Source organism: Martes martes, assembly GCF_963455335.1.
Source record: "Martes martes genome assembly, chromosome: 18".
NCBI classification, from domain to species: Eukaryota; Metazoa; Chordata; class Mammalia; order Carnivora; family Mustelidae; genus Martes; species Martes martes.
This window is the reverse complement of record NC_137906.1, coordinates 27,117,128-27,143,630: the sequence shown is the minus strand read 5'-3', so window position 1 is coordinate 27,143,630 and position 26,503 is coordinate 27,117,128. Positions and strand designations below refer to the sequence as shown.

The window sequence follows — 26,503 nt, the reverse complement described above, 5'->3', positions numbered from 1 at the left end:
TCATTTACCTGCCTCACCCTAAGAGACATCTGATCATTTATTTTTCCTCTTGATCCAACATCCTAGTTCTAAATGCTATCTGTTTATCCTTGCGGGGTTTTAATAATAGTATCCAGAATGCAGAAAAAAAAAAAATTTTGGCCCTGGGTCAAACAAACACAGATGCCTCGTTAAGGAAATGGGGGAAGAAGGGGGTCGCACTGTACCTGAACCTTGGCTCACATCTGTCTGAAGAAGTTGCTTGGCTCGAATGACATCAACATTCAGTCTCCCAGCACTCGGGAGGTAATTCAGTGACAGAAGCAGCTCCCCCAGCTCTACTTCATTCTGCGGAGAAAGGACATGGTCGGGAAGTTGCTTTTTTCTTGTATTCCTTTTTGTACCTACTGGGCAGGAAAGTGACTCCACCAGGTCACGCATGGGCTTCTGTAGGTAGATCAGTTGACCATGGGTACCTCCTTCTTTGACTTCTTTTAGCCTCTGCCCCCAGTTATCCCATCTATCTCAGAAAGTTCTTGGGGCACGCAGGTGGCTCAATCGGTTAAGTGCGCAACTCTTGGTTTTCGCTCAGGTCATGATCTCCCTTTTGTGAGATCGAGCCTCACGTTGGACTCTGCGGTCAGTGCAAAGTCCACTTCCAGACTCTCTCCCTCTCCCTCTGCCCCTCCCCCTGCTCATGCTCTCTCTCTCTCTCAAATGGATAAATAAAAAAATCTTTAAAGAAAAAAAGTTCTTTCTGTTCTTGGAATGCTTAACAGCAGCAACAACATACTAACAACAAAACTTGCATAATGATAACACATAACTGTTACACGTCAAGTTCTGTGCTCAGCACTTTATATGTAATAACTAGTTCAATCTTCATAATAAATCTGCAAGATGTTAGAATTATTCTTATTTAATGATGAAACTAAAGATCAGAGCAGTGAAATTATATGTCCAAGGCCATACAGCCAGAAAAAGTGGTAGCCCTTGCATCTGGACCCAGGGAGGCTGATTCCAGATAATCTGACCACTAATCTCTTCTGTATCCAGGCAGAATACATTGGGAGGTTTAGAACTGGGAGTGAGAATACCCTGCAGGGCAACTATGTGGCTGAGAATCAGTTCTCAACCTGCAGTCCGCAACAGCTCACGCTTCCCATCTCATTGCACCAACACTCAGCGTGTGACACCCCTTGTTAAAAAATACCCATTCTGGGGGCACCTGGGTGGCAAAATCGTTAAGCGTCTGCCTTCACTCAGGTCATGATCCCAGGGTGCCGGGATCAAGCCCCACATCAGGCTCTCTGCTCAGCAGGAGGCCTGCTTCTCCCTCTCTCACTCCCTCTGCTTCTGTTCCCTCTCTCTCTGACAAATGAATAAATAAAATCTTTAAAAAAAAAAAATACCCATTCTGGGGCACCTGGATGGCTCAGGTGTTAAGCGTCTGCCTTCGGCTCAGGTCATGATCCCAGTGTCCTGGGATCGAGCCCCGCATCAGGCTCCCTGCTCAGCAGAAGGCCTGCTTCTCCTTCTCCCTCTGCCCTGGCTTGTGTTCCCTCTCTTGCTGTGTCTCTCTCTGTCAAATAAATAAATAAAATCTTAAAAAACCCCACAAAAACCCATTCCGTGGATAGCAACACTACCACATCGGTGGGAAATTCACCCAGGGTATGATTCTTTCCACACTTCCAAAAGTACCTAGAAAACATGAGGCCCCCACTCCTGTGTCCCATTTTTATTATTTATTTACTTATTTATTAAAAGATTTTATTTATTTATGACAGAGAGAGATAGCGAGAGAGGGAATACAAGCAGAGGGGAGCTGGAGAGGGAGAAGCAGGCTCCCCGCCAAGCTTGATCCTAGGACGCCAGGACCATGACCAGAGTTGAAGGCAGATGCTTCATGGCTGAGCCATCCAGGCGTCCATCCCTCTATCCCATTTAAAAAAAAAAAAAAAAAAAAAAAAAAAATATATATATATATATATATATATATATATATATAAAACTTGCAACCATATACAAATTACACAGGCCAGTGTAACAAATCTCCATATACCCACCACCCAGTGGTAACAACGATCAGAATACTTCTTTTGCTAAAGGCTGCTTCATTGTGTCTTAGTCTGTACTTGTCTTGGTTCGTATAACAAAAATACCATAGACTGGGTGGCTTATAAACAACAGAAATTTCTTTCTCATAGTTCTGGAGGCTGGGAGTCCAAGATTAGGGTACCAGCATGGTTGGGTGAGGGCTGTTTTCTGGGTAACAAACTTCTCGTTGTGTCCACATTTGGTGGAAGGGACTAGGGACCATTGTGGGGCCTTGTACCTAAGGCACTAAGCCCACTCACGGGGGCCCCACCTTTGTGACCTAATCACCTCCCAAAGGCCCTATCTTGCAACACCATCACATTGGACGTTAGGATTCCAACATATGAACTTTGAGGAGACACAAACATTCAGACCACAGCCTATCTACACACTGACTTGCAAAAAATTTTAGTTGAGTATTTTAAAACACGTCCCAGACATGATGTCATTTTACCTGTATATCCTTCAGAGTGTATCTCTAAATGGTAAGGACATTAAAACAAATATTTTTAGCATGAGAAATTTCCAATCATATTCAAAAGAAAGCACAAAAGTACAAGGAAACTCACTCAGATTCAATAATTATCATCTCACAGCCAATCTTGATTTACTTATAACCTCATTCAACTCCCCATACCATTTTGAAGTAATACTCAGACATAAAATTTTTCTGAATATTTTTATATCTCTAAAAGAGCAGATTGATCTATGTATTTACCTAACCATCCACTAGCTATTCAATCTTCATCCACCCTTCCATCCACCCACCCATCCACCCATCTACCATCCATCCATTCATCCCTCATCCTTCCTTTATCCATCCATCCATCCATCCATCCACCCATCCACCCATCCACCATCCATCCATCTATCCTCCACCCATTCATCCCTCATCCTTCCTTTATCTATCCAACCATCCATCCACCCACCTACCCACAATCTCTATCCATCCCTTTCATTATCAGTCATTCCAGCAAATTTATGCCAAGTGGCAGCTCTAGAACGTAGCTTGGCACACAACAGATGCTAACAAACATGGGTTGACTAGATCCCCAGTCAAACCAAAAGAGTTCTGTACTGAGTGAGCTAGTCCCCAAACAAGAAACAATCTCACACATTAACTCAGAAGTTGCAAACTGTCAGCCCGTAGATGTGTTTTATTTGGCTCATGTCAAGCTTAAATGTAATTATCTGATAATTATTAAAAAATTCAAGAATCAAGATATCTCACACGTTCAAAAAAAAAAAAAATCTAGATTTCCTGCCTTGCTTGAAAAATGAGAAGGTCCAGCAAGGCTGGACCCACATTCCTACCTGGCAACATCTGGCACAGCATCCCCTTAAGATGGGACTTGCCTCCTTCATTTCATTAGGTCCCCATCTATCCTTCACTGCTTTACGTATGAGCTCACAGGTTTTTCAAGATAGAAATGGTGAAATCAGTGTCCTGTGCGATCGGGGAAATTCCGAGCCCCTATACACAGCTTCTAGGGGTTTCCCCCTTGTTCTTGAAGGCCTGGAAGATGCTGTATCCTCAGGGCCTGACCCTGCAGACATATTTATCCTGAGACAAGAAATACTGAGAATTCTGCTGACTCCTTCCTATCCTTGTGGAGTTAGCGCAAAGTCTTCTCTGCTTCTACAACTAACCTGTGGCTCATCTCATGATATAGCTTCACAGGTAAGGATCCTAACTTGTAATTCAGTCTGCTGACCTGGTGAAAAATGGACTTGGCCAGTCTAGTGTCATCAAGGGTAGTTCAGGGAGAGATGGACCCAACTGAGAACAAAACAATGCAGCAGGAAATCAGCCTACAGACATAGACCAGTGGTTCTCAAACTGGGAGAATTTTGCCGCCACCACCCTCAATGTCTAAAGACATTTCAGATTGCAGAACTGAGATGGGGGATGCTACCGGGATCTAGTGGGTAGAGGCTAGGGATGTGGTTCAACATCCTCCAACACAAGACAGCCCCCCGCCCCGATCCCCATAACAAAGGATGATCCAGCCCAAAATGGCCACAGCACTGATTGAGAGACAAGGGACAGAAGAGAGAAAGGGGGGATAGATACCTCTTTTACAATAGCAAAAAACGTCAATATCCGTTGACTAATTATTTCCATTTCCAGGAACTTACCCCACTGACATACCTCACTGTGCGTCACAATGTGCACACAAGAATAACAAATACAGGATCATGACCTTGACAGAGTGACTGTGGGCCATGACGTGCAAGGACTGGGGAGCAAACAGCCCCTGCCTTCATGGAACATACACTCTGGCGGGGGAGACAGAGAGTAAACAGACTGAAAGAGACACAAACGAGGTGATTTCAGATACGGTTGAGTACTAGGGAGAAAAATCCAGCAGGGGAAGGGAGATGAGGGTCCTTTCTGGGTTGAGGGAAATATTCTGTATCTTGATTATGGAGGCAGTGACATGGGTACATTTGCCAAAGATCAACTATTTAAAATGTACAAATGTATTGTAAGCAAATTATACCTTAATAAAGTTGATGAAAAGAGGGGGGGAATCTGACATAAGCAAATAGGGCAGAATATTATTAGCACTTGTCAAATCTGGGAGATGGGTACCTGGGGGTTTATCACTTTATGTTAGAAATATTACATTTAAAAACATATTAAACATTTAGAACATATTTTAAAAAATAAATATTAAAAAAGCAAGCACAAAAACTTAGGGTAACAGAATGGTGACTGATAAGGCGCACTTGGGGACTGCCATGTCTGCTGCAGTGGTCAGGCAAGGCCTCCCTGAGGTGAGGTTTGAGGAAGGCCTGAAGGATGTGGTGGGGAGAGGGACACATGAGCATGCAGGTGGGAAGAGGGAGAAATCCAGGAACACAGTGAAGGCGAGTGTGGTTGGGGTGCACTAAAATGTGGGTTCTGGAAAGGTCCATGGGAGCTAGAGAAAGCTGCCCAGGGGCTGACCTGTGGGAGTGTGTCCACCCCCAGCCCTACAGGAGATGATAGAAAAGGAGTGAGGCCAGCTACCAGCTCTCATTGCCTAAGGGGGCCCTCAAGCCCTTTCCAGAGTGGAGAGAGTTGGGCCATTGACCAACCTTCAACAAGACAGCTGCCTGGTGTCATCCCCAATTTTCCTCTTTCTAGGAAGAATGTTTTTTCATCTCAAAAAAAAAAAAAGGGAAAGCTCTTTTCTTCCTCCTTCCCTTTGAGGGATACAAGCGGCTGCTCCCTCTGCCCCACCCCAACCCCAGCACAAGCCTATCAAGGTCTGCATGATGTATTTTTCCAAGGGAAGTTGTCCCATTGATCCAGCCTTTCTTTCCGTCTGCCTCGCTTTGGGAATGATCAATCTGCAAGACAGTCGTCTGTTCCTCAGGGAACAGTTGGTAGAAATTAAAAAAGAGGGCTAACTGAGCAATATCCAAAGGTTCGCTGCTTTATTAAACAAACATTTATTCTACAGTGACTCAGTCCTAGGCACCGAGACCCCACAATCATAAGAATGATGGCAAACTTTTACTGTGAAACCGCCCTTGGCCAGGCACCAGTTCTGGCAGGCTAAGGCGAAATCTCATTTCTTCCCTTCAGCAGCTCTAGAGGCTCCCACTTTACAGATGAGAGAATTCAGACTCAGAGAAGGCAAGGACACCTCGAGATCACATTCTGAGTAAAGACAGGAGGCAAGCGCAGCCTGCTTTAACTCTTATACCACATTGTTGGTAGTGAAAGCACAATGGCACCAACCATTCAAGTCTCTTGGTGGGGAATAGGGAAGATATTAGAAAAAAAAAATCAAAATTTCAGTGGCCTCACACTCACTAGGTTGGCTATAAGAATGCCACCACCAAGAGCAAAGAGAAAATAACAGGTGTCTGATGCAGGTGTGGAGAAAGTGGAAGCCTGTGCCCAGTTGGTAGGGTTGGAAAATGGCACAGCTGCTGTGCCCCGTGGTCTGATGGCTGTTCCTTAAAAGGTTACAACCAGAGTTACCATATGACCTAGCAATTCCTCTCCGCGGTATTTCTATTCTCCCAGGAGAACAGAAAAACTTGTACATGAATGTTCACGGTTGCACTGTTGGCAACAGCAGGGAAGGTGGAAATGGGCCAAATATCCACCGATGGGTGAACGGACAGACACAATGTAGCATATCCATACAACGGAATGTTACGAAGAGAAATGACATATGATACATGCTATGGTATTGTGTAGCTAAACCTTGTTAACATTAGAGTAGGTGAAAGAAGCCAGACACAAAATCTTATATGGTATGATTCCATTTCTGAGATATCCAGAACAGGTCAATCTCTGAAGACAGAAAGCAGATGGGTGGTTGCTGGGATCTGGTAGGAGTGGGGCTGGGGTGTGGGGAGCAGATACAGGGAGTGATCGCTTAGTAGGCACAGGGTCCCCTTTGGAATGATAAAAATATTCTGGACACGGGATGGTTATATTGAGAATGTACTAAATGTCACTGAGCCGTACACTTTAAAATGGTTAGATTGATGTGAAGTGAAGTTCACCTCAATTAAAGCAAATTATGGGTCTGCAGTATTAATCAGCCATATAAACCTGACCTAGTGCAAGACATACTGAAGCACAACCCATCCCGGGGAGGGGCATGGTCAAGGAAGGCTTCCTGGAGGAGGCCTTTAAGTCTTTAAAGGTAAGTAGGATGTGTTAACTAACCATATCATGGTAATCACTTCAAAATATATACGCGTATGAAATCAAGACATTGTACGCCTTACACTTACATAATATTATGTCAACTATATTCCAATTAACTAGGAAAGAAAAAAGGTAAGAACAATTTTGTCTAGCACATATTTCAGGGAAGGACAACCCCTGTAGATGGAACAGAATGAGAGAACCTTTCACCACAGTTCCATTACCCTTTGCTGTTCTGGCCCTGAAGTTCTTAATTTCCTAACAGAAAGTCCCAAGTAACTAACTATTAATAATAAAGCAGGCAAAGATGATTAATCACTTGGATTTCTAAAATAAATCAGTGACTCTCTCCTTACAAATAACATTACGGTCACTCATTTACAGTCTTGGTTTTTGTTTTTGTTTTTGTTTTAAAGATTTTATTTATTTATCTGACAGAGAGAGAGAGACAGAGAGCACAAGCAGGCAGAGGCAGAGAGAGAAGCAGGCTCCCCACTGAGCAAGGAGCCCGATGCGGGGCTCAATCCCAGGACCCTGAGATCATGACCTGAGCCGAAGGCAGCGGCTTAACCCACTGAGCCACCCAGGCGCCCCTACAGTCTTGGTTTTTGAACATTGTTTTGTTTGTTTTTTAAAATGGGAAAGACAATGCTGGCTTACCCTTAGGCAGAACAGGTATGTGCTCTCAATGCCCCCAACCTCCATTTCAAAAAAAAAATAATAATAATTTTTTGGCAAGAATATAATAGCTGGATGTTCAGAAGTAATGGTGAAGTCATCACTATGGAGAAATTAAACCATTGCAGTTATCCTGAATGACTTAGGATGGGAGGTTCCACAATTTTCAGGGCTTAGGATCTCAAGATTGTATCTTTACCCAGGCCAGGAGAAAGGAGAGGGTTCTCACTAAACTCAGGGTCTTTGTCCCAGATTATATGACACATCTGAACAACAACATTCACTTAGACATCAAAAACTGCAGCTCTAAATAATCAGAGGGCAAAAATGTTCCTTGAGGGTTCCTGAAGACAGCATCTTCTTTGTTCTTCTTCCATAGAAATATCTGATGCTAAATTTATAAGCTGACCAGCGGCCAGATGGTAAGGAACTTAGATTATAGGAACAGAAAAAGTAGGACCATCTAGTCAGTAGCTCCCCAATCTGCTCTTCCTCCCCCAAAAGAATCATGAAATTTATGGTGATCTTTGTGGACCCCATTAAGTACTGGACCCTTAACCTTATATAAACGTGAGGGCAATTTTGCCCTCCCCCACACCTCTAGAACATTTGGCAATGTCTGGAGACATTTTTTTGTTGTCACAAGTGGGATGAAGGTTGCTACTGACATCTACTGGATGGAGGCCAGGGATGCTGTTAAAAATCTTACAAAGTACAGGACACCCTCGCCCCCTCAATACAAATGATTTGGCCCAAAATATCAGTAGTACTGAGGCTGAGAAATCTTAACTACGATTCTTTTCTTATCCAATTCCAGCCTGAACAAGTGTTAACAGCAACCCAAGACTGAATTTTTCTCCAAGAGATATGAGGACAAGTCCATTCACCAGCTAAGATGAGCCTCTCTTGGATCCTCTACAGACCAAAAGAGGACAGAGCACTAGCCGTAAGCCAAAGATCAAGCTAAATTCCATCCTTTCACTTCCTCCTTGGGCTGTTCTTCGCTGCAAGCAAAGACCCAAGCACCCGATACAAAAACCCTCCCAAGAAGTGGGCTCAGCTGCCCCAGGAAGAACGGACCGCTTATTCTGGGAGAGTCTCCAACTCCCAAGAAGTCTCCCTTCTCCCACCCAAATTTAGTCAGATAAGGTTGGCGTGTCACAGCGAGAATAATTTGGTCCAACACTCTAGGTTTATAAAAGAAAACTGAACCAGGACATTCTCTCACTTCCCTATGTAATATCCTCCATCCACCACTCTTAGAATGAAAGCCAACGTCTTTAGCCTCATCTAGAGGCATCTGGCTGGCTCAGTCAGAAGAGTATGAGACTCTTGATCTCAAGGCTGAGAGTTCAAGCCCCACAGTGGGTGCAGAGATTACGTAAATAAACTTAAAAAAAAAAAAAAAAGTCCTTAGCCTCATCTACCACAAGATTTATTTATCAGCCTCAGCACTATTTGGGGCTAGATCATTCTATGTTGTGGGTGTGGTCCTGTGTACTGTAGGATGTTTAACAGCATCCCTGGTCTCTACCTACTTGATGCCAGTAGCATACCAACCACCTGAAATGTCTATATACATTGCCTAATATCCTCAAAGGTAAAATCCCCCCACTGAGAACCACTGATCTACCAGAATCCAAATAATCGGACCCCAGCCTCCATCTCAGACCTCATCCACCAACCCCATCTGCCTCCTTTCTATTCCTTGAAAACACAAGACCATTCCTGCAGCAGGGGTGTGCACCTGTTATTCCGTCAGCCTGGAAACGTCCCTTCAAACGTCACCTCCTTATCTCTGCATTCCCAGACTACCCCACCAAAAATAGTCTCCTGTCTCCCTCACTTTTGAATGCTTCTTTCATTTTATTTCTTTCAAGGCACTTTGTCCTTATGTGATGTTTTCTGGCCCTCCACGAAGGCAAGGACAGCATCCAACTCTCCACCACCATGTCCATAGCACGTGGAGCAAATTCCATCCAGATGACCATGAGAACAGGCTACACCGGGAGGAGCAAGATGGCGGAGGAGTAGGAGACCTAACTATCATCAGGTCCCAGCAGTTCAGATGGATAGTTATCAAACCATTCTCAACAGCTACAAACTCAACAGGAGAGAGAAGAGAAGAGCAGCAATTCTAGGAACAGAAAACCAATCACTTTCTGGAAGACAGGACATGCAGAGAAGTGAATCAGAGCCAACATTCAGGAAGACAGACCACGGGGGAGGGGCCGGCGGAGAGCAGCGGAGCACAAAATCAGAACTTTTACAAGTCTGCTCCACTGAGGGATGTCACTTCAGAGACTAAGGGAGGGAGGGAATCCTCACGGGGACAGTGTGGTCTCAGGACCCACAGGGATACAAAAAGAAGTGTATAGAAGTGGAGAAGCCCGTGGCAGAGATGGCGGCTCTTAGCTCGGGGCCACGGCACAGTCAGGCCGCTGCTCTTTAGGCAGCCCCCCCCCCCACAAGTGGCACATCCGGGGAGACTCACCTTCCTCCTCTGGGAGAAACGCTACAGGAGCGAGCTGCAGGGATCTGCTGGGTTTGGAGACTCCAAATGGGGCCGAGCGGCAGAGACAGAAACGCTCAGTCACAGGCCGGGTGAGCTCGGAGCGTGGCCGGAGACCATAGAGACAGGGGAGGAATTGAGCTCTTTTCTCTGAGAGCGCACTAAGAAGTGGGGACCCGAGCTCTCGGCAACTACGGGCTGGAGAATGGGAGGCCGCCATTTTCATTCCCGTCCTCCAATGCTCTAGGGAAAGAGTTCAGGGAACAAAAGCTCCAAGAACGAACCTGAGCAGATTGCTTAGCCCGGCCCCTGGCAAGGGCAGTGCAATTCCGCCTCAGGCAAAGACATTTGAGAATCACTGCAACACGCCCCTCCCCCAGAAGATCAGCAAGAATATTCAGCCAAGACTAAGTTTATGGATCAATGAGAACTGCGGAACTCCCGAGATATAGGAAAGCAACACACAGAATTCATGGCTTTTTTCCCACAATCCTCTAGTCTTTTAAAGTTAATTTTTAAAAATTTTTCTTATTCTATTTTTCTTAATTTTTCCTCTTTCCTATTTTAACATTTTTTAAACTATTTTATCTTATCAATACCTTTTTAAAAATCTTTTTTAGTTTTCATTATTATAGTCATATTTTATCCCTTCATTGTATTTAGCCTTATTTTTTGTATACATATAGGTTTTTGTTTCTTTAAAATTTTGGGATACAATTTCTTCTAATAGATCAAAAAATACCCTAAATCTAGCACATGGCTTTGTTCTATCTCCTGCTTTCCTCTTTTTTTCTTTTCCTTTTTTCAACCAACTTCTCATCAATTCCTTTTTTAGAATCTTTTTAAATTTTCATCTTTACAGTGCTATTCCATTCTTTCATCATGTTTACCCTTATTTTTATATATAAGTTTTTCTTTCTTTAAAATTTTAGAAGGTAATTTCTTCTTTTTTTAAAAAAATTTCTTCTCACAGACCAAAATACACCCAAAATCAAGCCTGCCTCTGTTTTATTCACCAACCTAATATATATATATGAAAAAAAGAAAAGAAATTTCATACATATATATGAATTTTTTCCCCCTTTCTTCTTCCCCCTGGTTTTGAGTCTCTTCTGATTTGGTTTTGTATATTTTTCTGGGGTCATTACGACCCTTTTAGTATTTTGTTCTCTCATTCATCTATTCTTATCTGGATAAAATGACAAGGAGGAAAAACTCACTCCAAAAAAAAAAAAAAAAGGAACAAGATGCAGTACCGATAGCTAGGGAACTAATCAATATGGACATTAGTAATACGTCAGAACTAGAGTTCAGAATGATGATTATCAAGGTGCTAGCTGGGCTCAAAAAAAGCATGGAAGATATTAGAGAATCCCTTTCTGGAGAAATAAAATCCCTTTCAGGAGAAATAAAAGAACTAAAATCTAACCAAGTTAAAATTTAGAAAGTTATTAATGAGGTGCATTTAGAAATGGAGGCTCTTACTGCTAGGATAAATGAGACAGAAGAGAGAATTAGTGACATAGCAGACCAAATGATGGAGAATAAAGAAACTGAGCAAAAGAGAGACAAACAACTACTGGACCACGAGGGGAGAACTCAAGAGCTAAGTGATACCATAAGACAAAACAGCATTAGAGTAATTGGGATCCCAGAAGAAGAAAGAGAGAGAGGGGCAGAAGACATACGGGAGGAAATTACAGTAGAGACTTTCCCTAATTGGGCGAAGGGAACAAGCATCAAAATCCAGGAGGCAGGGCACCTGCTCAGTGGGTTAAGGCCTCTGCCTTCAGCTCAGGTCATGATCCCAGGGTCCTGGGATCGAGTCCCGCATCAGGCTCTCTGCTCAGCAGGGAGCCTGCTTCCTTCTCTCTGCCTGCCTCTCCGTCTACTTGTGATCTCTGTCAAATAAATAAATAAAATAAAATCTTAAAAAAAAAATCCAGGAGGCACAGAGAACCCCACTCAAAATCAATAAAAGTAATCCACACCCTGCCATCTAATAGTAAAACTTAGAAGTAATAAAACTTAGAAATCTCAGTGACAAACAGAAAATCCTGAAAGCAGCTTGAGACAAGAGGCCTATAACATACAACGGTAGAAATATTAGATTGGCAGCACAGAGACCTGGCAGGCCAGAAAGGACTGGCATGATATATTCAGAGCACTAAACGAGAAAAATATGCAGTCAAGAATACTATATCCAGGTAGCCTGTCACTGAAAATAGAAGGAGAAATTAAAGGCTTCCAGGACGAACAAAAACTAAAAGAATTTGCAAACACCAAACCAGCCCTACAGGAAATATTGAAAGGGGTCCTTTAGCAAAGAGACAGTCTAAAAGTAACAGACCAGAAAGGAACAGAGACAATACACAGTAACAGTCACCTTACAGGCAATAAAATGGCACTAAATGCATACCTTTCAATAGTTACCCTGAATGTAAATGGGCTAAATGCCCCAATCAAGAGACACAGGGTATCAGAATGGATTAAAAAAAAAAAAAAACCAAGACCCATCGATATGCTGTCTACAAGAAACTCATTTTACACCCAAAGACACATCCAGATTTAAACTGAGGGGGTGGAAAACAGTTTACCGTGCTAATGGTCATCAAAAGAAAGCTGAGGTGGCAATCCTAATATCAGACAAATTTGATTTTAAGCCAAAGACCATATTAAGAGATGAAGAAGAACACTATATCATACTTAAAGGGTCTGCCCAACAAGAAGATCTAACAATTTTAAATATCTATGCCCCTAACGTGGGTTCAGCCAATTATACAAACCAATTAATAACAACATCAAAGAAACACATCAACAATAATACAATAATAGTAGGGGACGTTAAGACCCCCCTCACTAAAATGGACAGATCATCTAAGCAAAAGATCAACAAGGAAATAAAGGCTTTAAATGATACAATGGACCAGATGGGCATCACAGATATATTTAGAACATTCCATCCCAAAACAAGTGAATACACATTTTTCTCTAGTGCACACGGAACATTCTCCAGAATAGATCACATCCTGGGTCACAGATCAGGTCTCAACTGGTACCAAAAGACTGGGATCATTCCCTGTATATTTTCAGACCACAATGCTTTGAAACTAGAACTCAATCACAAGAGGAAAGTTGGAAAGAACTCAAATACATGGAGGCTAAAGAGCATCCCACTGAGAAATAAATGGGTCAACCAGGAAATTAAAGAAGAATTTTAAAAATTCATGGAAACAAATGAAAATGAAAAAACACAACTGTTCAAAATCTTTGGGACATAGCAAAGGCAGCCCTGAAAGGAAAGGATATAGCAATACAAGCCTTTCTCAAGAAACAAGAAAGGTTTCAAGTACACAACCTAAACCTACACCTAAAGGAACTGAAGGAAGCACACCAAAAAAAAGCTTAAACCCAGCAGAAGAAGAGAAATAATGAAGATCAGAGCAGAAATCAATGAAATAGAAACCAAAAGAACAGTAGAACAAATCAATGAAACTAGGAGCTGGTTCTTTGAAATAATTAATAGGATTGATAAACCCCTGGCCATACTTATCAAAAAGAAAAGAGAAAGGACCCAAATTAATAAAATCATGAATGAAAGAGGAGAGATCACAACCAACACCAAAGAAATACAAACAATTATAAGAACATACTATGAGCAACTATACGCCAGCAAATTTGACAATCTGGAAGAAATGGATGCACTCCTAGAGACATATAAACTACCAAAACTGAACCAGGAAGAAATAGAAAACCTGTACAGCCCCATAACCAGTAAGGAGATTGAAGCAGTCATTAAAAATCTCCCAACGAACAAGAGCCCAAGGCCAGACAGCTTCCGAGGGGAATTCTACCAATCATTTAAAGAATAATTAATACCTATTCTCCTGAAACTGTTCCAAAAAATAGAAATGGAAGGAAAACTTCCAAACTCATTTTATGAGGCCAGCATTACCTTGATCCCAAAACCAGACAAAGACCCCACCAAAAAGGAGAATTACAGACCAATATCCTTGATGAACACGGATGCAAAAATTCTCACCAAAATACTAGCCAATAGGATCCAACAGCTTCCAAGGGGAATTCTACCAATCATTTAAAGAATAATTAATACCTATTCTCCTGAAACTGTTCCAAAAAATAGAAATGGAAGGAAAATTTCCAAACTCATTTTATGAGGCCAGCATTACCTTGATCCCAAAACCAGACAAAGACCCCACCAAAAAGGAGAATTACAGACCAATATCCTTGATGAACACGGATGCAAAAATTCTCACCAAAATACTAGCCAATAGGATCCAACAGTACACTAAAAGGATTATTCACCATGACCAAGTGGGATTTATTCCTGGGCCGCAAGGTTGATTCAACATCTGCAAATCAATCAATGCGATACAATACATTAATAAAAGAAAGAACAAGAACCATATGATACTCTCAATAGATGTTGAAAAAGCATTTGACAAAGGACAGCATCCTTTCTTGATCAAAACTCTTCAAAGTGTAGGGATAGAGGGTACATAACTCAATACCATCAAAGCCATCTATGAAAAACTCACAGAGAGTATCATTCTCAACGGCGAAAAACTGAGGGCTTTTCCCCTAAGGTCAGGATCACGGCAGGGATGTCCACTATCACCACCGCTAGAAGTCCTAGCCTCAGCAATCAGAAAACAAAAAGAAATGAAAGGCATCCAAATTGGCAAAGAAGAAGTCAAACTCTCACTTTGCAGGTGATATGATACTTTATGTGTAAAACCCAAAAGACTTCACTCCAAAACTGCTAGGACTCATACAGAATTCAGTAAAGTGTCAGGATATAAAATCAATGCACAGAAATCAGTTGCCTTTCTATATACCAACAACAAAACAGAAGAAAGAGAAATTAAATAGCTGGTCCCATTTACAATTGCACTCAAACCCATAAGATACCTAGGAATGAATCTAACCAAAGAGGCAAAGGATCTATACTCATAAAACTACAAAGTACTCATGAAAGCAATTGAGGAAGACACAAAGAAACCTAGAAACATTCCATGCTCATGGATTGGAAGAACAAATATTGTGAAAATGTCTATGCTACCCAGAGCAATCTACACATTTAATGCAATTCCTATCAAAATGCCATCAACTTTTTTCAAAGAAATGGAACAAATAATACTAAAATTTATATGGAACCAGAAAAGACCTCGAATAGCCAGAGGAATGTTGAAAAAGAAAGCCAAAGGTGGTGGCATCACGATTCCAGACTTCAAGCTCTATTACAAAGCTGTAATCATCAGTACAGTATGGTACTGGCACAAAAACAGACACATAGATCAATGGAACAGAATAGAGAGCCCAGAAATGGACCCTCAACTCTATGGTCAACTAATCTTCGACAAAGGAGGAAAGAATGTCCAGTGGAAAAAAGACAGTCTCTTCAACAAATGGTGTTGGGAAAATTGGACAGCCACATGCAGAAGAATGGAACCGGACAATTTCCTTATACCACACACAAAAATAAACTCAAAATGGATGAAAGACCTCAATATGAGACAGGAATCCATCAAAATCCTTGAGGAGAACACAGGCAGTAACCTCTTTGACCTTAGCCACAGCAACTTCTTCATAGAAATATCGCCAAAAGCGAGGGAAGCAAAGGCAAAAATGAACTATTGAGACTTCATCAAGATCAAGAGCTTTTGCACAGCAAAGGAAACAGTCAACAAAACCAAAAGACAACTGATAGAATGGGAGAAGACCTTCGCAAATGACATATCAGATAAAGGGCTAGTATCCAAAATCCATAAAGAACTTATCAAACTCAACACCCAAAGAACAAATAATCCAATCAAGAAATGGGCAGAAGACATGAACAGACACTTCTGCAAAGAAGACATCCAAATGGCCAACAGACACATGAAAAAGTGCTCAACATCACTTGGCATCAGGGAAATACAAATCCAAACCAGTGAGATATCACCTCACACCAGTCAGAATGGCTAAAATTAACAGGTCAGGAAATGACAGATGTTAGTGAGGATGCAGAGAAAGGGGAACCCTCCTACACTGTTGGTGGGAATGCAAGCTGGTGTAGTCACTCTGGAAAACAGCATGGAGGTTCCTCAAAAAGTTTAAAATAGAGCTACCTTATGACCCATAATTGCACTCTGGGTATTTACCCTGAAGATACAAATGTAGTGATCCAAAGGGGCACGTGCACCCGAATGTTTATAGCAGCAATGTCCACAATAGCCACACTGTGGAAAGAACCTAGATGTCCATCAACAGATGAATGGATAAAGAAGATGTGATATGTATGTGTATATATATGTATATTTATATGTATGTGTGTATGTGTGTGTGTGTGTGTGTGTGTGTGTATGATGGAATATTATGCAGCCATCAAACCCCCCCCCCAAATCTTGCCATTTGCAACGACGTGGATGGAACTAGGAGGTATTATGCTAAGCGAAATAAGTCAATCAGAGAAAGACAATTATCATATGATCTCTCTGATATGAGGAATTTGAGAGGCAGGGTGAGGGGTTGGGGGGGTAGGGAGGGAAAAAAATGAAACAAGATGGGATCGGGAGGGAGACAAACCATAAGAGACGCTTAATCTCACGAAACAAACTGGGAGTTGCTGGGGGTGGGGGGGTAGGGATAAGGTGGCTGGGTTATGGACATCGGAGAGGGTATGTGCTATGGTGAGTGCTGTGAAACGTGTAAGCCTGAAGATTTACAGACCTGTACCCCTGGGGAAAATAATACATTATATGTTAATATAAAATAAAAATTTAAAAATTTTTTAAAAATTAAAAATGAAAAAAAAAAAAGAAAAGAAAAAGAACAGGCTCCACGGCCCCTCCGTGGAGGGTCACCACCACCACGTCACGGTCTGAAGTGGGGTCCCCCTCTGGGTCTGTTGCCTGCCCTACTCAACCTCAAGAGAACTGAAGCTGTGCTGGGAGAAGAAACTGGGTGACAGGTGCCACTTCTCCCTTTTCCCATTTTAACGCCATGTCACAAATAAACAGTCCCGGTTTCCTTTTTGAAGAGCCTGATGTGCTTAATTTGGTTGAACCACATGGGGTGGGCTTGGGAGAACCAAAATAGACCATCTGTAAATTACTCAAATGAACCCAGAAGCCATCCTACAAGCCCTTACAAGCAGCTTGTACAAATGCCGCTCTGCTCTCTACCCAGACAAAAATCCTCTCCCCCACCCTGCCCCCCGCAGCCTTTGAAAACCACTAGGTTCTAATCAATAAAAAGGAACTCAAAGAAAACCATCTGGGACAAAGGACATTTTCTGTGAAAAACAATAACCTGGCTCTCCTGGAAGACGTCCTCCGACATCTATCAGGAGATAGATGTCATCGGACATTCGAAATGGCGCTCGGGCTCTCACACGCCTAGCAGAGGCTTCCAGATGTCACTTTCCATGAGGACCAAACAAGGCTGCTCTGTGCTTCCCCATCTTTGTTCTCATGGGTCGCGAGAAATCTTTTGTCTCTTCACTTACTGCATGAACAACATTAAAATAGGAATGGATTTTTAAAAAAGCAAAACTCCAACGATCATCCCAGCCACACTGTGTCATGCCTTCTAGTCTCTGTTGCCTCTACCCTGTCACCTTTGGAATTCTTTCGCAGTCCCTATCAACACACAAAAATATTACTTGCATAACTGCATTGACAACACAGGCACATTCTGAACCACTCCCTAAACTTAAATGAACAGACATGCTTGTTTCTCATGTTAGCACCTAGACATCATAAGTATCTAATTCATTCATTCATCCTTTTTTTTTTTTTTTAAAGATCTTATTTATTTGAGAGAGAGAGACACAGTGAGAGAGGGAACACAAGCAGGGGGAGTGGGAGAGGGAGAAGCAGGCTTCCACTAAGCAGGGAGCCCAATGCGGGGCTGGATCCCAGGACCCTGGGATCATGAGCTGAGCCGAACAACTGAGCCACCCGTGCGCCCCATCATTCATTCATTCTTGAGTTCTATGCCCAACATGGGGCTTGAACTCACGACCCCAAGATCAAGAGTCACATGCTCTACCCACTGAGCCAGCCAGGCGCCCCATTAGTTTCATTTTTAATGTCTACACAGAATATTCCATTAGGCTAAAATACTGTAATTTATTTTAACCATTTTCCTATCGCTAGGTACTTAGGTTATTTTTAATGACCTAAATGGGCATTAAATGACCTAAAATTGGCCACTAAACTCTTCTTTTAGATTACATCCCTTTTTTTTTTTTAAGATTTTTATTTATTTATTTGAGAGAGAACATGAGACAGAGTACAAGCAGGGGGAGAGGCAGAGGGAGAAGCAGGCTCCCCACAGAGCAAGGGTATCCCCAAAGGCAGACACTTAACCGACTGAGCCACCCAAGCACCCCAGATTACATCCTTCTAATAAAACCCACTAGTGGTATTATGGGGTCAAAGAATAGATCAAGATGTATCAAAAATGTTTTTCTGCTGATATTTTTCTGCTGCTCAGTATGAACTGCAAAACCAGCCAAAAGGGCTGGACTTAATTTCATGACCAGCAGAAAGATAGGATATAAGTCTCCCCACAAAGCCACCAGGACTGAACACTAACATTTTGACACCCAGGCATGGGATCAGTGGGGCCACTAAAATATTTTGTTTGAATGAATATCTAGTCATATACTGATTTAACTGCATTTCCTCTTTGGCATGGAAACGTTGGTGTTCTTTCTGGGTGAGTTCAATGCCCCTCTGTATGCCCGCGGCGTGCCTGGTAATATATATTTCAGACTGGTAAGGCTTTCTAATTATTCCTGTCCCCTGGATATCTTATTCTGGATTTAGTTTGTATTTCCCTGGCCACTTTCATGTTCATCAGCTCTTTATACTTTCTCTTTCATGAAAACCCTGTTCATTTCTTTGTGCCCATTTTTCTGTTGGGTATTTGTCTTTCTCTTATTAATTTACAAAAAGGCCTTTAAATATTATGGATTCTATATTACCCATAGGTTATGTGTTGTTATGGGTTGAGTTGTGTGTCCCCCTGCCTCTGCAGCCAAATATTCATGTTTAAGTCCCAACCCCCAGGATCTCAGAATGTGACTTTATTTGGAAATAGCGTCCTTACAGATGGAATTACGTAAGATGAAGTCATAAGGGAGTAGGATAGGCCTTTAATCCAGTATGACCAGTATCTTTATAAAAGAGAGAAAATGGACACAGACATGTGCATTAGAGGGAGAGCTATGCGAAGAATTAAGTTATGTTTCCAAAAGCCGTGGAATTATCAGAAACCAGGAGAGAGGACTCCAGCAGATCCTTCCTAGAACCTTCCTAGAACCTTCCTAGAACCTTCATGGCCCTGCTGATATCCGGATCTTGAACCGCTAGCCTCCAAAACTGAGAGACAGTACATTTCTGTTGCTGAAGCCACTCAACTCAGTTTTTAGTACTTTGTTACAACAGCCCTAGCAACCTAATACGTGTGTATAGCAAATATATATTTCCAGTTTGTGGCTTGACTTTTAATTTTTTGAACCCTATTTTCTGATGAGCCGAGTGCAGAATTCTAATGTGGTAGAATGCACCCAACGTCCTCTTCCATGGCTTGTGCTTAATGACTTTTTTTAGAAATGCTTTGCTATGCTCAGGTTGTAAAAATAGTCTCCTTCTTTTCCTTCTAAAGGTTTGGCCTTTCAAGTCTAAGTCCTTGGACCATCTGGACTTGGTTTTGGTGTATGGTGTGAGGTAAGGCTCTGTTTTCATTTTTGAGGCAGTAACCATCTTCCCTCCTGTCTTTCTGCCCCACGAGACAAGGACCTCCTTGAGGGTAGGGATTTTACATTACTCTGTACAGAACAGAGTCCTGATGAATGCTGATGCAGAGAAATGTTTGTTTATATCCTGCAAATGAAGCTAAACCTTCCAGAGAAGACAGGAGAGAAGCTCAACGGAAAGATACGGCCTTTCTGTCTAGCATTCAATGGCTATCTAAATTCAGTCAACGTACTTCAGAACCACTCAAGCATCTCAAGAGTGAGATCCTGACTCTATTGTAAATTGAGCACCTAGTGAACATCTTAAAGCCAAGATGTTTGTTCTAAGAGACATTGCTCCAGGATATGCAATGGTATCAACCCAAACTGGAAAGGACAGCATGAAGCCTTGTCTCCAGCGACCCAGTGTCTGTGACAAAGGACTACAGTGGATACAAATGACGTCAGGGAGAGTCCCCCTCAAGCAGAAGGAGCAGCGGCCAGGATGGGCCAGGGCGCTTACTGACAAGGGCGGGGAGAAGTTCTACCAGCTAAGGGAGGGCTTGTTTTTTTTTTTTTTTAAGATTTTATTTATTTATTTGACAGACAGAGATCCCAGGTAGGCAGAGAAGCAGGCAGAGAGAGAGGAGGAAGTAGGCTCCCTGCCGAGCAGAGAGCCCGATGCGGGGCCCGATCCCAGGACCCTGGGATCACGACCTGAGCCGAAGGCAGAGGCTTTAACCCACTGAGCCACCCAGGCGCCCCTAAGGGGGGGCTTTTGAGCCAGCACAGCCCAGTCCCCAGAGCCTTCTTCCATCTACTCATTCCACTTCTGTGCAGCATGTCCCTCTCTGCTTCTCTGGGTCTCACCAATGTCTCCCAACCTCAGGTCCAGCCCCAGCATCCCATGAGTAGTTATTTACAGAGTATCCACCACATGGAGGGCACAGGGCTGGCACACAGTGGGTGCTCCATGATTATCCTGATGGTGCTAGACACAGAGGACACAGCAGTGCGCATGACAGTCAAGGTCCCTGTAATGCAGTTCCTGATAGTGAGCATTATTTAATTAATTACCATGCATGACTAATGGATATGAGATGACTTCAGTGGCACTGTGGTGTACACTCTGAAGAATAACAGAGCGCTATGGGAACAGACCTTCCCAAGACACACCCTGCAGAAGTAGGGACAGGGGTCAGAGAGCCAAGGAACAGGCACACACAATCACCCAAATGGCCAATATGGACAAGTGAGGGGGGTAAGGGGGCCTGGGGTGAGGGGTGGGTGCAGACGTGAGGCTGGTGCAGAAGACAGGTTAGCTCCTGCTTTGTCGCCAGGTAAGGAGTATGGACTCACCTGAGAAACAGGGAGCCGCAGAAGGCTTTAGCCAGGGAGTCACCTAATTAGACCTAACATTTTAAAAGGATTTATCTGGCTGCACCTCGTTGCTCCTCTGCCGTTTCAAGCCATCTCTCCTTCCAGCTCCCTCTTCCACTCACATTGTGCTTACCTGCTTCTCCAGTACCTCTCGTAACAGACTCTTTTATGAGGCTACTGGACTTTTCATGTCCTATAATTTCTGCGAGGAGGGACCACACACTCCCTGTTCTCACGCACCCCTCTTTTCTGCCCTAGCACTTGGGGTTAGGGTAGTTGTTACACATTAGACTGTTTCCATCAAAAGACAGGCTGAAACCCTAACCCGTGACATCTGTGAATAATATGACCTTATTGGGACATGGGGATCTGGTCATTTTTAATTAAGACAAGACCATACTGGCGTTGGGTGGGCCCTGGTGTCGTTATAAGAAGACAGACACAGATGGAGAAGAACACAGTGTGACAATGGAAGCAGAGCCAGGTGATATGTCTAGAAGCCTACGAGTGCCGAGGACTGCCACGCCAGCAGAAGGACATGGAACGGGATCCCCCTCAATGCCTCCAGAAAGGAACCAACTCCCGCCAACACCTTGATGTCGGACTTCCAGACTCCAGAACCATGAGAGAGCCATGAAAGAATAAATTCCTGCTGCAGTGATACATCTCCCGATTTGTGGGAACTTGTGACGGTAGTCCCGGGAAACTAACACGGTGGTAGATCAGGCAAAGGACCGAGGTCACAGTCCTACATTCCAATGCCAGCTCCAGCACATACTCACTGTGTGGCCTCGGACTTGCTGCTGAACCCCTCTGGGCCTCATTACCTATCCTCCTGGGGAAAACGGGGACATAACAGACACCCCCATGAAGTTCTATAGTGGAGAAGACCTCTTCTTGAAATTCCTGTCGATTGGCATGACCGTGCTCCCTCCCGGCTTCCAATTCTTGGTCTTCATTGTTCTCATTCCCTTTCTTTTGCTCTTAAAGGAAGTTTTCCCCAGAATTCAACTCCTAGGGAATTCAACCTTTTCTTCCTACATTATCCAGTGTTACTGGGCGATTCTGTGCCAGGCACGGGATTCCGAGTCCTTTCCTTTATTTTCTCATTTAATCCGCACCACAGGCCCCTGGAGAGGGACTAGCATTATCCTCACTGTACCCATGAGTGACCTGAGATGGAGGACGGCCACGGTGTATGCTGGACATCACAGCAAGGAGGTAGCAGAGCTGCTGTGTGACACAGTACGAAAAACATACTTCGTTTCTGTCCGAAGTTTCTGGCACACAGCTCCTAAAACCCTTGGAATTTCTGGGGAAGATAAGAGTGTCCTCTGGATGCTAACGAGATGACTAAGGGCTAGGGGTCCCCAGATAGCTTCAGGAGGAAGGCTGGTCACCAGAGAGACAAAGGCACATTAGAGAGTTAGAACTCTCTTGGCCCCAAACCCCATCCTCTGGGGAGGGGAGAGAGTAAAGGCTGAGTTCAATCACCAATGGCCAATGGTTTAATCAATTGTGTCTATGTAATGAAACTTCCATTAAAAAAAAAAAAAAAACTCCTAAATAACAGCGTTTAGAGAGCTTCTTAGTTAGTGAACACATCAAGGTACTAGGAGGGTGGTGGACCCCGAGAGGGTCCTGTGCCCCTCCCCCAATACCTTGCCTTATGCTTTGATTTCCATCTGGCTGCTCCTGAGTGATATCCTTTAAAAAAAAAAAAAAAGAAAGAAAAACAGTAAAATGTCTCCCTGAGTTTTGTGAGCAATTCTGGCAAATTACAGAACCTGAGGCAGAGGTCAGGAGATCCCCTGATTGATAGCTGGGTCTGTTAGAAGTATGGATTCACCTTGGGATTTGTAATTGGCATCTGAAATGGGGGTGGTTGGTGAGGATGGAGCCCTTCACCTGCGGGATCTGAGCTAACTCCAGGCAGTGAGTGTCAGAACTGAGCTCAGTTGTAGGACAGGTGCCCTGAAAGTAAGGTGTTTGTGTGTGTGTGTGTGTGTGTGTGTGTTTAATAACAGGGCTTCTGAGGGCAGCCGACGTAAAAAGGAAAATAGTGGGGCGCCTGGGTGGCTCAGCAGGTTAAGCATCTGCCTTCGGCTCAGGTCATGATCCGAGGGTTCTGGGATCGAGCCCCACATAGGGCTCCCTGCTCAGGCTCTCTGCTTGCTGCTCCATGGGGATTTGCCTCTCCCTCTCCCTCTGCTCCTCCCCCACACTCTCTTGCTCCCTCTCAAATGAATAAAATCTTTTTAAAAACCCCGCACTTTCTCTCAGTTTCAGGTTTTAGGGAGCCCTATAGGCAGTACGTGTTGTTTTGGTCTATTCGGCATCCCTCCCCACTTACTCTGGTCCCAGAACCTCTTTGGCTATGGTTTGGGTGGGGCTAAACCTGGGCATCTGACCCCACCAGACAAGTCCGTGGTCCCAGAGCTGCCTGGGAGCCTCGCGGTTCAATTCTTCCTTTGCGTCTGTGAACTACTCCATCACCCTTCAGAACGGCCCTCCTTTTCTCCCAGAAAGCCTGGTACGGATCTCGGCTCCACCACTTACTCTGTGAGCAGAGAGGTTCCCCAACTTCCCGGCCTTTGCGTTCTTATCTGTGCAATGGGATCGTAAGAACACCTATCAGGCCGAGCTGATGAAAGAATTAAATGGGTTAGTAAGTGGGAAGAGCTCAGAGCCCAGCATTTAGTATGTGAATCTGTTATCATTTCATTTATCCTTTCCCTTAAGCTGGCCAGACTCAGTTCTGCTGCTGCTGGAACTGAAGACCCTTCCCTTAGGGCCCCCGTCATTTTCACCTTGTATCCTCGTTACTGATGGCCACAACTGTTTGTCAGAGGCCACTCCAGGAAAGGAGGACATGTTGAGGTCACCTCGGTTCAAGCCCTGGCTTCAACATTTACTCCTTGAACATCTGAGGCAAGTCATTCAGTGACTAGGACCTCTGTTTTCTCATGTGGAACATGGGGATGATCACTGTACCTCCAGGGCTTGCGTGATTCAACGGGGTCATGTACGGAAAATGCTTCCCAAGCACTGACAGGCGCTCACCATTTGTTATACTGAGAGTCTTGAAGGAAGGGACCGGGTCTCACGCTTGTCTGTAGCCCCAGAACCTGCCATGAGAACAGCCTCGGTCCATGGCGACAAGCCCCCTGAGACCGTCCACCTCTCCTTCTCGGAGCAGAGCCCCAACGTTCTCTCTGAAGCTGATCGCCAGATGCCTGGGCCACCCAACCCACCAGCTGCTCATCGGCTCAACCCCAGCTGGGGTTGACGAATTACTTGCTAGCCAATGTTGCTTTAATCTCCTTGGTCACATTGGAGTCCAAGTTCCCTGGCTAAGAAGATTTCAGTACCATGATCACGGTAATGATGGACAGCAACATTTCCTTGTGGCTTACCAGCAGTCAGCACGCCTGACGCGAGGACCTGTGCTGTGCTGGGCCAGTGTGAACACCGCAGGCATAAGCAGATGCCACCCTCCCCACAACTCTTGAGCTCCAATTTGCTTTTCCTGCCACTTCCCACGGAGGAAGCTGAGCCTCAGGGAGACAGGGTGGAGGCCGGGAGCAGACGCCAGGCTTTGAAGTCAGACTCCCCCCAATCACTAACCGCATAGCCTTGGGCGAGCTCCTCAGACTTTCTGCGCCTCCGGTTTTGAATTTAGTTTAATTTAAACTTTTTTAAAGATTTTTTTTTTTTTAAGGTAACCTCTACCCCCAAAGTGGGGCTTGAACACACGACCCTGAGGTCAAGCATTGTACGTTCTACCGACTGAGCCAGCCAGGCGTTCCCGTGCCTCGGGTGTTTAAAATGAAAAGTGGGGAATAATGACAGTCCCTCAGGGATTTTCAGATGTATACAGAAAGCGCTAAAACAATGGCTGGTCTATGGGACAAGCTCAGGAAGAGTCAGCAATTGTCATTACCAGCAACAGAGAGTAACCACCCAAGGTCACACCACAGGAAGTGGCTGGGCTCCTGCTGGCCCGAGGACTGCGGGACTGCGGGACTATGGGGCTGTCCTCTTCACATGGCACCACTGTATACATACATCAAGGCTCTGCGCTTTCAGCCTCGAGCGAACTACCCCCTGGTAGCCCAAAAATACACCCTGAGGTAAGTACCACTATGGTCAGTGATGCGCAGATAAGTATGTAGCCCTCCAGGAGGGGAAAGGGCTCTGACTGGTAGCATGTGTCCATTTCATACACAATGGCTGACTTCAGTGTGAAGTTAAGTGGCTTGTGAAATGCTTGAAAATTTACAATTAGCTCTGTGAGCCAGGGGAAGCTAGCTCCAGCACACGATACAACCCTCATTTTATAGACAAAGAAACCGAGGCTTAGAGATGACACGGTAACTCTCTGGGCCCCACACCTCTAGCGGGTATAAAGGCCAGGACTTGAACCGAAGTCTGTATATTCCAGGGCTCTCGGGCACCACAGATCCTTTCCCGTGTGAGGTAAAACAGTGTACCACAGAGGTAAGACCCCCCACCTGGATGTGAGGCAACCTAACTTGTCTCCAAAAGCTATCGCTGAAAGCTGTGTGACCTTGGACAAGTCACTCAACAGCTCTGTGCTGCAGTCGTCTCATCTAGAAAACTGGCTCGGACCAAACCATCTCTCGTTCCCCTTCTGGTTGACATTATAACTAGGAACCAAAAGCTCATGTTGAGGTCTGAGATGTAAACTCCATTTCTATTTCAGGAGGAGGAACACAAGAAGGACCACATGAAAAGAAACTTCTAGTTAACGCTGCCTTCTAAGGCTCTGGCCTGGGCCGGACACTGCCTGCACAGTGTTGCCAAAACACGGCTGCTCACCAAAACCGAGGCAGGGAACCCTTTTAACACACAGAAAGGCCAGCATCCTATTGGACGAGTCAAGGCTGACAGCAGCTCAGGGTAAGTTAAAGAGGAATGCTCATTAAAAAACTGACATTTGCTTTGTCCAGGGCTTCGCCCGTTACGGTATCTGGCGGTGAAGGATCTCAAAATACAATATGCGGTCAGGAGAGGCTGGCGGTGTGTGTCACTTCTGGCAGCTTCCAGGTTCTGGGCCCAATCAACACATAACTCTGGGTGTCTGAGGTCATCACCGGTTTTTCCTTCTAAAAAATGTCCTAAATTCTTTCTACCTCTGTCTGCCTGGGACGCGGTAAGGTCAAAGTAGCACCTACTGACACACAAATCAGAACCTCTGGCCAATTCCTCATGGCCTCTGCCTTACTTGCTTCCCAACGTCTCCTTCCTCTTTCTGGCTTCCTCCCTCCTCCTTCCCCGCACGGGAGCTCCCAGTTAGTCCTTACTCGGTGTATATTATACGCCAGGGGCTTTGCCTGCCTGATCGTGGTTTATCAAGATGGAATGTAGTGGAGTAGAATGGCTCACAGCTGGACAGCCTGGGTGCAAATCCCAGTTCGGCGGC

General features: G+C 44.3%; 1 protein-coding gene across 2 annotated transcripts in view; it reads right to left on the bottom strand.

Moving 5' to 3' along the window:
• The window catches only part of SYT17 (synaptotagmin 17), an 84,836-nt gene that overhangs the window by 31,558 nt on the left and 26,775 nt on the right, over positions 1-26,503 (bottom strand). For both annotated transcript variants that reach the window (XM_080830197.1, XM_080830198.1), the window contains exon 4: positions 207-327. In XM_080830197.1, coding sequence (XP_080686323.1) covers positions 207-327 — 121 coding nt within the window. The remainder of the gene's footprint in view (positions 1-206; positions 328-26,503) is intronic.